A 15,952-nucleotide genomic window follows, 5' to 3' on the forward strand; every position below is an offset into this window, starting at 1 on the left:
TTTTCTCCACAGAGAAAATCTATTTGATTTACTCTGGCTTTGATCTTTATTCTTTCCTTCTGTCTACTGAATACAGTTTCATTTGCTCCATTTTCCTGGTTTAGTCAGAAATGGTAAAAGGTTTAAATCATTGATAACTTTTTCTTTATTCTAATCCAGGTATGTGGAGCTACAATTCCCTTTGCTTTCGCAGCAGTCCATAAATTTGGTATGTTTTCAACTTTAATTCAAAATATTTTCCAATTCCTTCTTGATGTCTTGTTTGATACATGGAAGAGTGTTACTTTTTGTTTCCAAACATCTGGATTTCTCCAGAGCTTTCTCTGCTCAATCCAGTTGTGATTTGTTAGGAACCAAATGTTTGGCTCCCAGACAAGATTCATTTGTGGAAGCCCTAACCCTCAATGTGGTGGATGGTATTTGGTGATGGTGCCTTTGGGAGGTAATTTTCCTAAGGTCTTGAGGGTGGGGCCCTCCCAATAGAAGTGTATCCTTCTAACAGATCTCTCTCCTCCCCTCACTCCTTGTTTCCCTCTCTCCCTTCCAGGGCAACCATACGCCCAAGAAAGACCATGCACATGAGCGCCTTGTAAGAAGGTGTCCATCTTCAAGCAGGGAGACACGGCTCACCAGAACCCAACTGTGGTGGCACTCTGGCCTTGGATTTCCACCCTCCAGAACTATGGGAAAAATTTCTGTTGTTTAAGTTGCCCAGTCTGTGGTATTTTGTTATGGCAACCCCAGCTGACTAACAGAGATCAGCGTTCATCCTTTGTATGCCTTGAATCCTTTTACTGAGACTTTTTTTTAATGTCCCCAAACACATCCTATCCTGGTAAATATTTCACATATACTTGAGGAACATGTGTATTATTACACTGCTGAAGTGTTCAATAAATGCCAGCTTGACCTGGTTGAGAACATTGCTTAAGCGACTATAACCTTACTGATTTTCTGCCGACTTGGTTCTTTCGATTATTGAGAGAGAGGTACTGGAATCTTTATCTACATCTGTGCATTTGTTTTATTCTTCCTTGAAGTTGTATCAGCTTTTGCTTCATGTATTTTGAAAATCTTCTGTTAGATGCATAAACATTAGGGATTATTATGTCTTGTTGCTTAACTGACCCCTTGTATCATTATGAAAGAAGGGTTTCTGTCTGTGGTAATATTACCTGCTCTCAAAGTTGCTTTGTCTGACATCAGTATAGCCACTCCAGCTTTCTTTTGATGAGTATAAGTTTTATCTTTTCCCAACCTTTTACCCTAAATCCTTTTTATGGCTTTATAGTGTACTTTCTGTAAGTATCATGTAATTGGATCTTACTTTTTTATGCACTCTACCAACACTTGTCTTCTAATTGGGGTTTTTAGGCCAATTTCATTTAATGTGATTTTTGTTATGATTAGGTTGGAGACTATGTTTTTTGTTGTTGCTCCCCTGTACCTGCCTTCTTTTGGATTAACACAGTATTTTTTTAATGACTCTGTTTTATTTCCTTTGTTGTCTTATTAGCTATAACTCTTTGTTCTTTTATTTTAGTGGCTGTTGTAAAGTTTATAGTGTACATCTCTAATCAACACAGTCTACCTTCAAGTTATATGGCAGTAGTTCATTTATAGTATTAAAACCTGACAACAGTTTACGTTTATTTCCCTCTCAACCCTTGTACTATTATTACCGTGCATTTTATTTTTACATGTCATATTATGAACTCCATGTTATATTATTATTTTTGTTTATATAATCCATTATCTTTTATAAGGAATTTTAAATAAGGGGAAAAAAATCTTTTGTATTTATCACTGTAGTCAATTTTTCTTTTTTTTTTTTTGGCCTTGCCCTGTCAAACATTATCATTGGTCACTATCACACAAAACAGAAGTCTGGCTAAATGAGGCTGTGAGGATCCATATATTTGCTCAAACATGAAGATACATGTATTCCAGCTTTCTAAAACAAGATCCGTGGACCTAGGTTTAACAGATGCCGGGCTACTGTGACTGAGGTCCAGTAATGGCTACCCACACTGCACAGCTGCCATTTCACAAATTGCTCTTCATTCAATAGTACGCCAAGGATATATTTCCACATCAATACATACAACTCCTTTACATTAAAAAAAAAAAAAAAATAGGGACTTCCTGGTGGCACAGTGGATAAGAATCCACCTGCCAATGCAGGAGACACGAATTCAATCCCTGGACCGGGAAGGTCCCACACGCCAAGGAGCAACTAAACCCGTGCGCCACAGCTACTGGGCCAGTGCTCTAGAGCCCAGGAGCTGCGACGACCGAGCCCACGCACCCTAGAACCTTGCTCCAAGGAAAAGCCACCGCAATGAGAAGCCAGCGCACAGCAATCAACAGTAGCCCCCGCTTGCTGCAATGAGAGAAAGCCCTTGTAAAGCAATGAAGACCCAGCACAGCCAAAAATAATTCTATTTAAAAAAGCCAAAATATTTCTCCTTGAGTTAACTTGATCTGATACCATTTTTGGCTCAATTCCTGCCTTACTAGGGACAAGCAGTAAGAAAAGCAACCTTTTACAGGCGGATGATACAGTTTTGATCTTGAACTGGGTGGGGTATAACCAACAACTGAATCTGCCAGATAAATAGTGTCAGAAAGAATGACAACTGATCAACATTCTTCAAATTTAAGCTGATATACAAGTACAAATCCCACTGTGCATTTTTGGGTCACTTTGATATATTGGGTTAGCCAAAAAGTTCATCTGGGTTTTCCCATAACATCTTATGGAAAAACTCTAACAAATTTTTTGCCAACCCAATAGTTTGATTCAAATACTACATCAGGAAGTAGTTTAACATTCTCTGAGTGCTTTACTAAGGTTTTATTGGGGTGGAGGTGGAGATCTAGTGATATTTGCTCTAAATGTTTTTTCAGGCTAAAACTGATTCAGCTATAAAGAATAGAACTTAAGGAAATCAACTTACCAGATTGAATTACAGGGGATTTTCTGGGAAAGTCCTGGGCCCATAAGAACTTCCACTGCTTGCTTGGGACAAGGGGAAATGTGGGCTTATAGTTAGGCTGTTTTAGGTTCCTAGGTTGTGATAAAAATGCAAATGTGCCGTGAGAACTGTTAAGACAAAGAGGCCTATATTCAGCCAGCCATACAGTACATGTCTGGACCACTGCCCACGTTTATCAAGAAATCAATATTCAGAAATAAGCAGTTGAAGAACTAATAACGCACTGATTTCTCTAGATATTATAAAGTGTAACGTTAGATCACAGTAAGCTAGCAATCTAGACCACAATTTTCTGCTACTGGTTTTGTCTCCTCAATTTTGGCAAAACTGCTTTTGCTGAAATCTAATTTCATGAAATGCCACCAGGTTATATTGAAGAGTACTATAATTCAGTCAACAAACAATCAATATCTGTTATGAAATGCTATGCAATACAACGTTGCATCCTCCTTCTGAGGGTCTTTGGGATAAACCTATGTCTGATCTTAAAAGCAAGAATAACTGCAATTCACCTACACAATTTGGTTCTTTTATTCAGGACATTGTAAAGTTTTAAATATCTTTCATTCTTCTGAAAGTTGGCTGCTAGAAAGCTTACTGTGTATCTGTGGACCACCAGGAGGGGTGCTGGCCACTATGGTATGTATTTTTAGACTTATTTTTGGCTCTACTTTGTCTCCACCCATACCTTTTCTTTGGCCCCATTCTAAGTTACCTTATCTCATCACAGCTTTTAAAACTTAATGGTCTGAAATACTTTTGAACAGGGCAGAGTTGAAAATAAACAATTGACAATTGCAGGAAGCAAAAGGGAGCTGAGAACACATTTACTGAAAAGTTTTACTTGTTCACCTGTTTGAATTCTGATAATGGAATACAATTATGAATACTGGAGAAGAAAGGCAAAATGGAATTTTTTATTTTAGTATTTTAAGACTACCATGTTTTTTGATCATTCTAATATTGGAAGGAAGTACAATGAAAGGGAGCATTCACTTGGTCAAGGTAAACACTATATGGTGGAACTTTGCTGTAAGCTAAATGTGTGTTCCCAGAAAAATTATAGAGTGGTTTCTATAAAGGGAACCTTGAAAAAGGAACTGATGAGGCTGTTATATATATCAAGGAACTTGTCCATATGCATTACAATGTACATAACCATTCCCCACACTATCCGATGAATTCAGATTTCTATAAATGTTTTCTTAAGATAGGACAGGATATGAGATGGCAAAAGAACAATTCAAAAGATAAACACATCACACATCAGTGTGTGATAAATACATCATGACATGTGTTTAGTCACTCAGTCGTATCCAACTCTTTGCAACCCCATGGACTGCAGCAAGCCAGGCTACCCTGTCCATCACTAATTCCCAGAGCTTACTCAAACTCATGTCCATTGAATCGGTGATGCCATCCAACCATCTCATCCTCTGTCATCCCCTTCTCCCACCTTCAATCTTTCCCAGCATCAGGGTTTTTTCCAATGAGTCAGTTCTTCGCATCAGGTGGCCAATGTATTAGAGCTTCAGCTTCAGTATCAGTCCTTCCAATGAATATTAAGGACTGATTTCCTTTAGGATTGACTGGTTTGATCTCTTTGCAGTCCAAGGGACTCTCCAGAGTCTTCTCTAACACCACAGTTCAAAAGCATCAATTCTTCGGCGCTCAGCTTTCTTTTTATAGTCCAAGTGTCACATCCATACACAACTACTGGAAAAACCATAGCCTTGACTAGACGGACCTTTGTTGGCAAAGTAATGTCTCTGCTTTTTAATATGCTGTCTATGATCATTACTTTTCTTCCAAGGAGCAAGCGTTTTTTAATTTCATGGCTGCAGTCACCATCTGCAGTGATTTGGGAGCCCCCCAAAATAAAGTCTGCCACTGTTTCCACTGTTTCCTCATCTATTTGCCATGAAGTGATGGGACTGGATGCCATGACCTTAGTTTTCTGAATGTTTAGCTTTAAGCCAACTTTTTCACTCTCCTCTTTCACTCAAGAGGCTCTTTAGTTCTTCTTCGCTTTCTGCCATAAGGGTAGTGTCATCTGCATATCTGAGGTTTATTGATATTTCTCCCAGCAATCTTGATTCCTGCTTGTGCTTCTTCCAGCCCAGCATTTTGCATGATGTACTCTGCCTATGAGTTAAATAAGCAGGCTGCCAATATCCAACACCTTGACTTACGACTTTCCCTATTTGGAACCAGTCTGTTGTTCCATGTCCAGTTCTAACTGTTGCTTCTCACCTGCATACAGATTTCACAGGAGGCAGGTCAGGTGGTCTGGAATTCCCATCTCTTTAAGAATTTTCCACAGTTTGTTGTGATCCGCACAGTCAAAGGCTTTGATGTAGTCAATAAAGCAGATGTTTTTCTGGAATTCTCTCACTTTTTCTGTGATCCAATGGATGTTGGCAATTTGATCTCTGGTTCCTCTGCCTTTTCTAAATCCAGCTTCAACATCTGAAAGTTAACGGTTCACGTATTGTTGAAGCTTGGCTTGGAGAATTTTGAGCATTACTTTGCTAGCGTGTGAGATGAGTGCAGTTGTGTGGTAGTTTGAGCGTTCTTTGGCATTGCCTTTCTTTGGGATTGGAATGAAAACTGACCTTTTCCAGTCCTGTGGCTGCTGCTCAGTTTCCCAAATTTGCTGGCATACTGAGTGCAGGACTTTCACAGTATCATCTTTTAGGATTCGAAATAGCTCAGCTGGAATTCTATCACCTCCACTAGCTTTGTTTGTAGTGATGCTTCCTAAGGCCTGCTTGACTTTGGGACTCCAGGATGTCTGGGTCTAGGTGGGTGATCACACCATCGAGATTATTTGGGTCATTAAGATCTTTTTTTGTATAGCTCTTCTGTGTATTCTTACCACCTCTTCTTGATAGCAGATCAAGGATATTAGAAATAAATTATATTTCTGTCCTTTATTGTGCCCATCTTTGCATGAAATATTCCCTTGGTATCTCTAATTTTCCTGAAGAGATCATCAGTCTTTCCCATTCTATTGTCTTCCTCTATTTCTTTGCACTGATCACTGAGGAAGGTTTTCTTATCTCTCCTTGCTATTCTTTGGATCTCTGCATTCAAATGGGTATATCGTTCCTTTCCTCCTTTGTCTTTTGCTTCTCTCCTCTTCTCAGCTATTTGTAAGGCCTCCTCAGATAACCATTTTGCCTTTTTGCATTTCTTTTTCTGGGGATGGTCTTGACCCCTGCGTCCTGTACAATGCCCCTGTCTATAGTTCTTCAGGCACTCTATCACATCTAATCCCTTGAATCTGTTTGTCATTTCCACTATATAATCGTAAGGGATTTGATTTAGGTCATATCTGAATGGTCTAGTGGTTTTCCCTACTTTCTTCAATTTAAGTCTGAATTCTGCAATAAGGAGTTCATGATCTGAGCCACAGTCAGCTCCCAGTCTTGTTTTTGTTGACTGCATAGAGCTTCTCCTCTCCATCTTTGGCTGCAAAGAATTTAATCAATCTGATTTTGGTGTTGACCATCTGGTGATGTCCATGTGTAGAGTCTTCTCTTGTGTTGTTGGAAGAGGGTGTTTGCTATGACCAGTGAGTTCTAAAACTCTATTAGCCTTTGCCCTGCTTCATTTGTACTCCCAAGGCCAAACTTGCTTGTTACTCCAAGTATCTCTTGACTTCCTCCTTTTGCATTCCAGTCCCCTATAATGAAAAGGATATCTTTTTTGGGTGTTAGTTCCAGAAGGTCTTGTAAATCTTCATAGAACCGTTCAACTTCAGCTTCTTCAGCATTAATGGTTGGGGCATAGACTTGGATTACCGTGATACTGAATGGTTTGCCTTGGAAACGAACAAAGATCATTCTGTCATTTTTGAGACTGTATCCAAGTACTGCATTTTGGACTCTTCTGTTGACTATGATGGCTACTCCATTTCTTCTAAGGGATTCTTACCCACAGTAGTAGATATAATGGTCATCTGAGTTAAATTCACCCATTCCAGTCCATTTTAGTTCGTTGATTCCTCAAATGTTGATGTTCACTCTTGCCATCTCCTGTTTGACCACTTCCAGTTTGCCTTGATTCATGGACCTAACATTCCAGGTTCCTATGCAATATTGCTCTTTATAGCATCGGACTTTACTTCCACCACCAGTCACATCCACAGCTGGGTGTTGTTTTTGCTTTGGCTCCCTCTCTTCATTCTTTCTGGAGTTATTTCTCCACTGATCTCTAGTAGCATATTGGGCACCTATGACCTGGGGAGTTCATCTTTCAGTGTCCTATCTTTTTGCCTTTTCATAATGTTCATGGGGTTTTCAAGGCAAGAATACTGAAGGGGTTTGCCATTCCCCTCTCCAGTGGACCATGTTTTGTCAGAACTCTCCACCATGACCTGTCCACCTTGGGTGGCCCTACACAGCATAGCTCATGGTGAGTTGGTTTGTGAACCATAAGACTTACTTTGGTTAACCTGGTCTAACTTTACAGTTACCTGCATTTGGTATAAAGGTCAAAAGAATCATATAAAGTACATTCCTTATCATCTCTGCACTGTCTTCCTAGAGCAGGTTTGGGTATAAGCAAATAAACTACCCTCAAAATTAAAGAAAGCACAAGGAGGTGCTTGCCTTAAAAAAAGAGTAGTTACTCTATAAAAGTTCCATTGTTCCTTTATATAGTAACTTTACATAAACATAAACAGATACATCTGTATTATATTTATGTATTAGCTTTTTATCAATTATAAAGTACATCTTCCTTTTGATTTCCTTTTAGATCTACTTCAAACCTGCTGTTCTTTTTTTTGTCTGTGATTCCCGTGGGGACAGAACTCAAGTATCTTCACAGTAATAAGCTGCCTAAAAAATTCTAAACCATCTCACACTGTGTTCCTGGGTCCCTATGCCCATCTGAGTGGTCCCTTTCACCTTCCCTGCCCCTCCATTAATGTTTTCCTGTTGGTTTGTCAAAGGCTGTGGAGAAATACTTATTACATGAGTAATTATGCTATTTTCTCCCCCTGAGCAGCTGGAAAGATTAGGGCGATCAGGTGTCATCTTTAAGTAACACAGGAAGTCCAGCAAGCAGAGCTCAGCCAAGGCATGGCAAATGTAAGGGCTCTTAGATTGAGGATTTGTTTGGGGCTTTAAAATCTAGTTTTATTTGCCACAGTTCTCCCCTCTGTACTTAGAAATGTGAAAGCCTGGGGGAAAATAACCAGTACAATGCACAAACCTTTCATTCTGCGTTTTATGATTTTCTCTCAATACAATGTGTTATTTAAATGAGCAAATAATGTATTTTTTATGGTCCTAAATCAGAGGAGGTAAGAACATTTGGCTGGGCATTGGGAGAGACAATAGGGATAGGGCTAATCAAATTCAAGAGGCATTTCCTGTGCAAGTCCTATATGGAAGGCAACATGAAAGCGGAGGCCAAGGGAGGAGAAATCTGCGGGAAGTAGTGGTGATAAAACCACCAAGGCTTGGCAAGGATGAAGACTGAGAAGAAATGTTTTTGACTTAGCAAAAAAAGGAGACTCTGAGAACTTCAGGAGAGCTTCAACAGAATTGTAAAAGGTTAAAAACATATCAATGAGTGGGCCCATAAAGTGCCACCAGCAATGAAGGGCCAACAATGCGCAATAACGGAAAGAGTTTATCCAGTGTGCAGGTCACCTCAATGAGGATAGAGTACAGGGCTCCCATCCTAAGCCTACTGAACAACCCTCCCCAGATGATTCTTATGGTTGGAGAACCCTATGGAAGAAAAACAAACAAAAAAAATCACAAAAAGGGGTTTTTAAGAAACTTCTCATTTCTTCTGACTTTACTGTCAGATCAGTTTATTTGCTTCACAACTGAAATGTTATTGTTCTCAATAGCCAGCAGCAGTAGAGTACTGCCTGAGTTTAAATCCCAGCTTCATCCCTTATTACTTGGGTGAGCTACATAACATTTCTGGGCCCTAGTTTCCTCATTTATAAAATGGGAATAACAGTATCTATTCTGTTGAATTGATATAAAGATTAAATGAGACTTTAGGTAAAGCATTTACCACTGTACGTGGAACATAAATGCTCAGTAAAACATTAGCTATTTTCTTCATCAGGTTTCTTTAATAAAGTCAACGTCTAACCAAAAAAAATTCTAGTAGCCAGTAACAATCATACATCTCTAAACAACCCCCTCAAAGTAACAAATAGAAGTCACTCACAACGTCTGAGAAGCATCTAAACTGGTAGCAACAGCAGAAGCGAGACAGCAAGAGAGACTAGTCAGCACCATTTAGCACCCCAGGGGACCCAGAAGAACTGTACAAAAAGATCTTAATGACCCAGACAACCACGACTGTGCGATCACTCACCTAGAGTCAGACACCCTGGAGTCCGAAGTCAAGCGGGCCTTAGGAAGCATCACTACGAACAAAGCTAGTGGAGGTGATGGAATTCCAGCTGAGTTATTTCAAATCCTAAAGGATGTGAAAGTGCTACACTCAATATGCCAGCAAATTTGGAAAACTCAGCAGTGGCCACAGGACTGGAAAAGGTCAATTTTCATTCCAATCCCAAAGAAAGGCAATGCCAAGAATGTTCAAACTACTGCACAATGGCACTCATTTCACACGCTAGCAAAGTAACACTCAAAATTCTCCAAGCTAGGCTTCAACAGTACATGAACTGAGAACTTTCAGATGTTCAAGCTGGATTTAGAAAAGGTAGAGGAACCAGAGATCCACTGGATCATAGAAAAAGCAAGAGAATTCCAGAAAAACATCTACTTCTGCTTCACTGAGTATTCTAAAGCCTTTGATTGTGTGGATCACATCAAACTGCGGAAAATTCTTAGAGAGATGGGAATACCAGACCACCTGACCTGCCTCCTCAGAAACCTATAATGCAGGTCAAGAAGCAACAGTGAGAACTGGACATGAACAATGGACTGGCTCCAACTTGGGAAAGGAGTACATCAAGGCTACATACTATCACCCTGCCTGTATAACTTATATACAGAGTGCATCATGCAAAATGCTGGGCTGGATGATTCCACAAGCTGGAATCAAGATCGCCAGGAGAAATATGAATATGATATACAGATGACACCACCCTAGTGGCAGAAAGCGAAGAACTAAAGAGCCTCTTGATGAAAGTGAAAAAGGAGAATGAAAAAGTTGGCTTAAAGCTCAACATTCAAAAAACTAAGATCATGGCATCCAGTTCCATCACTTCATGGCAAATAGATGGGGAAATAATGGAAACAGTGACAGACTTTATTTTCTTGGGCTCCAAAATCACTGCAGATAGTGACTGCAGCCATGAAATTAAAAGATGCTTGCTCCTTGGAAGAAAAGCTATGACCAACCTAGACAGCATATTAAAAAGCAGAGGTATTACTTTGCCAACAATGGTCCATCTAGTCAAGACTATGGTTTTTCCAGTAGTCATGTATGGACATGAGAGTTGGGCCATAAAGAAGGCTGAGTGCCGAAGAACTGATGCTTTCTAACTGTGGTATTGGAGAAGAATCTGGAGAGTCCCTTGGACTGCGAGGAGATCAAACCAGTCAATTCTAAAGAAATCAGTCCTGAATATTCATTAGAAGGACTGATGCTGAAACTGAGGCTCCAGTACTTTGGCCGCCTGACGTGAAGAACTGACTCACTGGAAAAGACCCTGATGCTGGGAAAGATCGAAGACGGGAGGACAAGGGGAAGACAGAGGATGAGATGGTTGGATGGCATCATTGACTCAACAGACATGAGTTTAAGCAAGCTCCAGGAGATGGGGAAGGACAGGGAAGCCTGGCATGCTGAAGTCCGTGAGGCTGCGGAGTCGGACATGACTGACTGACTGAACAACGGTACCAGCTGGCTGTGCCCTAATGAATTCCCTGTATTTTCATCAAGCAATCCATGTCCAAATAAGTAATCGGTCAGTTCTTCATTCAGCTATGCCTTGTTTACATTAAAGCAAGAACTCAGGAAATCACTCTAGCAGCCTTGCTCACTGGCCACTGCCAGTTTTGTTTCTGCTGCCGTGAAAAGGACTGTTTTTGGCTGCACTGGGTCATCACTCCCATTCCCACCCGAGCTCCGCCTCCTGCCAGGTCAGTGGTGGCACTGGATTCTCACGGGAGTGCAAACTTGCTGTGAACTGTGCATGTGAATGATCTGGGTTGCACGCTTCTTATGAGAATCATCCGGAAACCACCCTCAGCCCCCTCACTCTGCCAAAGTCTGTGGGAGAACTGTCCTCTATGAAACTGGCCTCTGGTGCCAAAAAGGCTGGGGACAGTGGATTTAAACTATAAAAATGTACACAGTATGTAAGTACATGCCAAATAAAATGTCATTTGAACTAACAAAAGGAGTTTCAGAGTTGTGAGTCTAAAGTTTTGTTTTTTTTTTTAATTGTAAAAACTTCTGAAATGTTATTATATACTCAAAAAGAAAAAACCAAAAATTTGTCTAAAGCATAGAAATACAAAAAATACAGGATTATGCTGATGAAGTTCTAAGCTGCTCTGGCTTGACTGATGCTTCCTAAGGGTGGCTAGGAACCTAGGGTTCTCAGCAGAAGTCTCAATGAGTAAAACATTTATCAACTGATACTGGCATTATCAACAGTTTTTTACTTGTTCTACTCAATGCTGAGATAAAGCCTGGAAGTGTGTAATTTTACCAAATACTCATTAAAATCCAAACATAGTACTGGGTAATTCAAAATCCTTAAGCTTGATTATTTCCTTTAACACTGCTGCTCCCTTTCAAGTTCTCAATTTAAAATTTTCCAGGCAGCTTTCATTTTTAAATTTATCCACCACAGAACTATCAGTTATACAACCACTAAGATTTCTCTAAAGTAAGAATAGTGAAAAGAAGGGAGTGAGTATCTAGCTTCCTTATCTTTGTATTTCTATGGCTGTCTGCTAGGATGGGAACTTCAAGAAGATCCAGTCTCAGCATTCCTAAGGTCAGCAAAGAGAATACTTGGTAAATGCAACTGTGCACAATTCTCCTAATAGTATCCTGAACCTTATAAAATTACACGTGTATGTCAAAAAAGTTGACTATCTACTGGCAATATCATATATGGTCAACATAGGTCAATGTATTTTTTTTTTTTTAATTAAGAAGAACATTCTGTCCCTTTGAGACACTGCAGAATCACTGTCAAGGACTCTCTCCTTAACTCTCTCAATAAGTATACTTAATGTGAATCATTTTTCCCACAGAACCAGAATTTAAGCGACTAGTTTTCACTTATTTGCATTAAAATGCCAAAGACATAAGCAAAACCAAGAAGTGTTTTAACAGCCAACCAAAGAATAAATATCAGAATTATCCTGTTCAACTCAATTCCTGTCAAAGTCATGTTTCTCTTCAAAGAAGCAATAAATTCTGGTCCCAACACCCAGAACAATGCGTCTTCCACCTCCAACAGAAATCAATCCCACTTTGAGAGCATCTTACCTGAAACTACCATAGACTATAAGTAGAATGGAAATCAGAAAAGTAGACACTTGACTGGAATCCACCAGGGAATAGGCCCTAAAGAAACGAGAGGGAAAAAAATTTAATCACATGGCAGCAAACGCATGGAGTTTACAGTCTAATGGAGTTCTATAAACTCCACTAAGCTTTATTTTTATCTAAGAAGGAAAAAAGGTATAAATTGGCATGAACAAATATTCATTGAAACACAGATCTGGTACAGATTCCCAGTTTTCATTAGTTGCCTCCACTGGGTGTTCAAGGGTATCAACGCAAAACCCCTGTCACATTATAACACACACACGTGCTTCCACTCCCAAGTACCAAAACATCTGCCAACTCGGTACTTCTGAATTATCAGTAGTATCTTAGTGATTTTACTCAGTAATAAAGTAAAGCCATGTCTCTCCTGGATTCTAGTTTCGTTTTTTTTTAACTGTCTATTGGTTCTCTTCATGTGGATATCCCATAAAAGGTTCCTGAAAGTCAACAGGTTGAAAACTACAGTCATTGCTCTTCCCTTCATACCTGACCCTCTCAGGGCATATCATGATTCCTTCGGCATTCTTGACACCCTCTTCCCTTCCTTTCCATATTATGTTGACAGTCAGAAAGTCCCACAACTTCCACTTCCCCAAATAACCTCCCCTTCACGGATGACCGCCTTGTGACGAAGGCGCTTGTGTAACTCAGCGAAGCTAAGAGCCATGCTGTGCAGGGCCACCCAAGATGGACGGGTCATAGTAAAGAGAACCGACAAAACGTGGTCCACTGGAGGAGGGAATGGCAACCCACTCCACAGTATTCTTGCCAAGAGAACCCCAAAATTATATGAAAAGGCAAAAAGATATGACACCAGAAGATGAGCCCCCCAGATCGGAAGGTGTCCAATATGCTACTGGGAAGAGCAGAGGGTAATTACTAATAGCTCCAGAAAGAATGAAGAAGATGGGCCGCAAATGATGCTCAGTTGTGCATGTGTCTGGTGGTGAAAGTAAAGTCCAGTGCTGCAAAGAACAATATTGCCTAGGACATGAATTTGAGCAAACTCCAGGAGACAATGAAGGACAGGGAAGCCTGGCATGCTGTAGTCCATCGTGTCACAAAGAGTTGGACACGACTTGGCAACTGAATAACAAAAATAAATACCCTATTTCTCTCAACTTTACTGCCAATTCCTTAGCTCCCTTCTATGGCTTGACTATCAGAAGTAAAAAAAAAATCTTGGGGCACACCGTGTGGCACGCAGGATTTTAGTTCCCTGACCAGGAGTCAAAGCTGGATGCCCTGCAGTGAAAGCTCGGAGTCCTAACCACTGGAGTGCCAGGCAAGTCCCAGTGTTTTCAAGTCTGTCTTCAGAAATTCACCCTTCCGAGTATCCATTCATGTTAGGGATTTTCCCAGAACAAATTTTTCCTCTTTTCATTCATCAAATATTTAATGATGATTCTGTGCCTGGCACTCTGCCAGCCCGCAGGGATGGAATAAAAAATGAGGTTGTCTTGGTCCTGTCTCTTAATGTCTTTCTAAAGGAATTTAAAAATTAAAGTTTGGGCTAAAGGAATGAAAACAAAAAGCTAATATAAGCAAGTGAATGTAACTGCTGAAAATGTTATAAAGGGGAGGAAGACAAGTACAGGATACCCTGAGATGTCGAACTGGGGGTGGGGGGCTTCCTTAGGGTGGTAGATGAATGAGAGAGACACAAGACTCAATAAAACAGGATTTGGTGACTGTTCAGGAGAGAGGACCCCAGGTTTCTGCTAAGCAGCTGGTAGATGGCTGTACCATCTGGCAAAAAAGGCAACAACAACAGGAGGAGCAGAGTTGAAGTTCCCAATGTGGCGAGGAGCAGCTGGCTCCCTGGGTCCAGAGTTCAGAAGCAGCTCTAGGCTAAGGACACAGACCGGGAGCTCACAACCCTCCACATGGAAACTGAAGCCACGGGTTGCACGAGAGGAGGACCCAGGATGAAAGCCCGAAAAGCCAGAAATCTAAAGATCAGGAAGAAGACCCAGGATAGCAAGGTGAAGTGTTTGCAAAGAGGCAGCAGGATCAGACGAGATGGTGCCTGAACCTAAAACTGCTCTACCTCTGACCGCAGCTGACCAGTTACTTAACCTCTCTAAGCTTTAGCTAGTTCCCACCTGTAAAACGAGGATAATGACAACACCTCCCTCAAAGAGCTGTCAAAGGATTAAATGAGGCTTCCCTGGTGGCTCAGTGGTAAAGAATCCGCCTGCCAATGCAGGAGATGTGGGTTCGATCCCTGGTCCGGGAAGATCCCACATGCTATGTGGCAATTAAGCTTGCGCCACAACTACTGAGCCTGCACTCTAGATCCTGCAAGACACAGCTGATGAAGCCCTGCGCCCTAGAGCCCACGCTCTGCAACGAGAAGCCACTGCAATGAGAAGTCCGCCCACCGCAACCCAGAGCAGGCTCTGCATGCCACAACCAGAGGAAGCCCGCACAGCAACCAAGACCCTGCGCAGCCCAAAATAAATAGATAAATAAAATTTTACAGAATTAAGATTAAGACAAAGCTCTACATTAGTAAAACAAATTGCTTAAAAAAAGAATGAAATGAGAATTCACGCACAGAGCTGAACCCAGTAATCACTCAATGTTCACTGCTTGTATTGGAGGGAGAGGTCATGAGTGCTGAAGGTGGCTGAGTTGTCAAGTAAGATGAAAACCGCAGAGTCACTGGGTTTATTTAATGTGTGAGTCACTGATGACTTTAGCAAGAACAGTTTTAATGGAGTGAGCAGTGGGGACAGGAGTCAGGCTGGAACTGGCTGAGAAGTTAAGGTAAGGAAATGGAGATAGCTTTTTGAAAAGTACAGTTCCAACGGAGACAGCAGCTAGAGGGGAATGAATGTAAGGTAAGGGAAGTCTTAATTTATTTTTAAAGACAGGAGATACTCAACCTTTCTTGTATGCTGACTGGAAATTATACCAGTGAAGAGGAAAGACGGATGAACACAGAGAAGGATAAGTTTCCTTTAACCTTTCTAAAAAAACCCAGGACATAAAATGAAATTTCACAGTAAGACACTGTGGCCTGTACTGTCAAATTTTTCATCTTTAAAGATACTTGCTGAAGTAGCTCTGGGTAAAATGATATAAGGCTTGCATTAAAATATTCCAGGAATAAGAAAAGGTAGGAAGGATGTTTTTTTTTTTAAGGTGAAATTGTTTTTAATTATTGAAACTAGAATGACAGGTATATGGGGGTTCCTTATACTCTTCTGCTTTTGCATATTTTCTGAAAACCTCCACACACACACAAAAGGAAAAATTCTCTTTTTTACAGTAGTCTTTGAGAAGGTGAGACAATGAAAAGCATGAGAGGTGAATGAATACAGCCATTTATTTTCTGGGTCATGAGTTCTGTCCCACAGTGGGCACCCACAATTTCCTAAAATTTCAGTCAGCAAAGGGTATGCAGATGCAGGAGACAGTGGACG

The 15,952-nt window shown here is 40.7% G+C and overlaps 1 protein-coding gene across 2 annotated transcripts in view; it reads right to left on the minus strand.

The window, feature by feature from the left end:
- SPPL3 (signal peptide peptidase like 3) overlaps positions 1 to 15,952 on the minus strand; it is a 98,587-nt gene that overhangs the window by 17,102 nt on the left and 65,533 nt on the right. For both annotated transcript variants that reach the window (XM_055550598.1, XM_055550599.1), the window contains exon 2: positions 12,459 to 12,536. In XM_055550598.1, the coding sequence (XP_055406573.1) occupies positions 12,459 to 12,536 (78 nt within the window). The remainder of the gene's footprint in view (positions 1 to 12,458; positions 12,537 to 15,952) is intronic.

Source organism: Bubalus kerabau, chromosome 16, assembly GCF_029407905.1.
Source record: "Bubalus kerabau isolate K-KA32 ecotype Philippines breed swamp buffalo chromosome 16, PCC_UOA_SB_1v2, whole genome shotgun sequence".
Taxonomy (NCBI): Eukaryota; Metazoa; Chordata; class Mammalia; order Artiodactyla; family Bovidae; genus Bubalus; species Bubalus kerabau.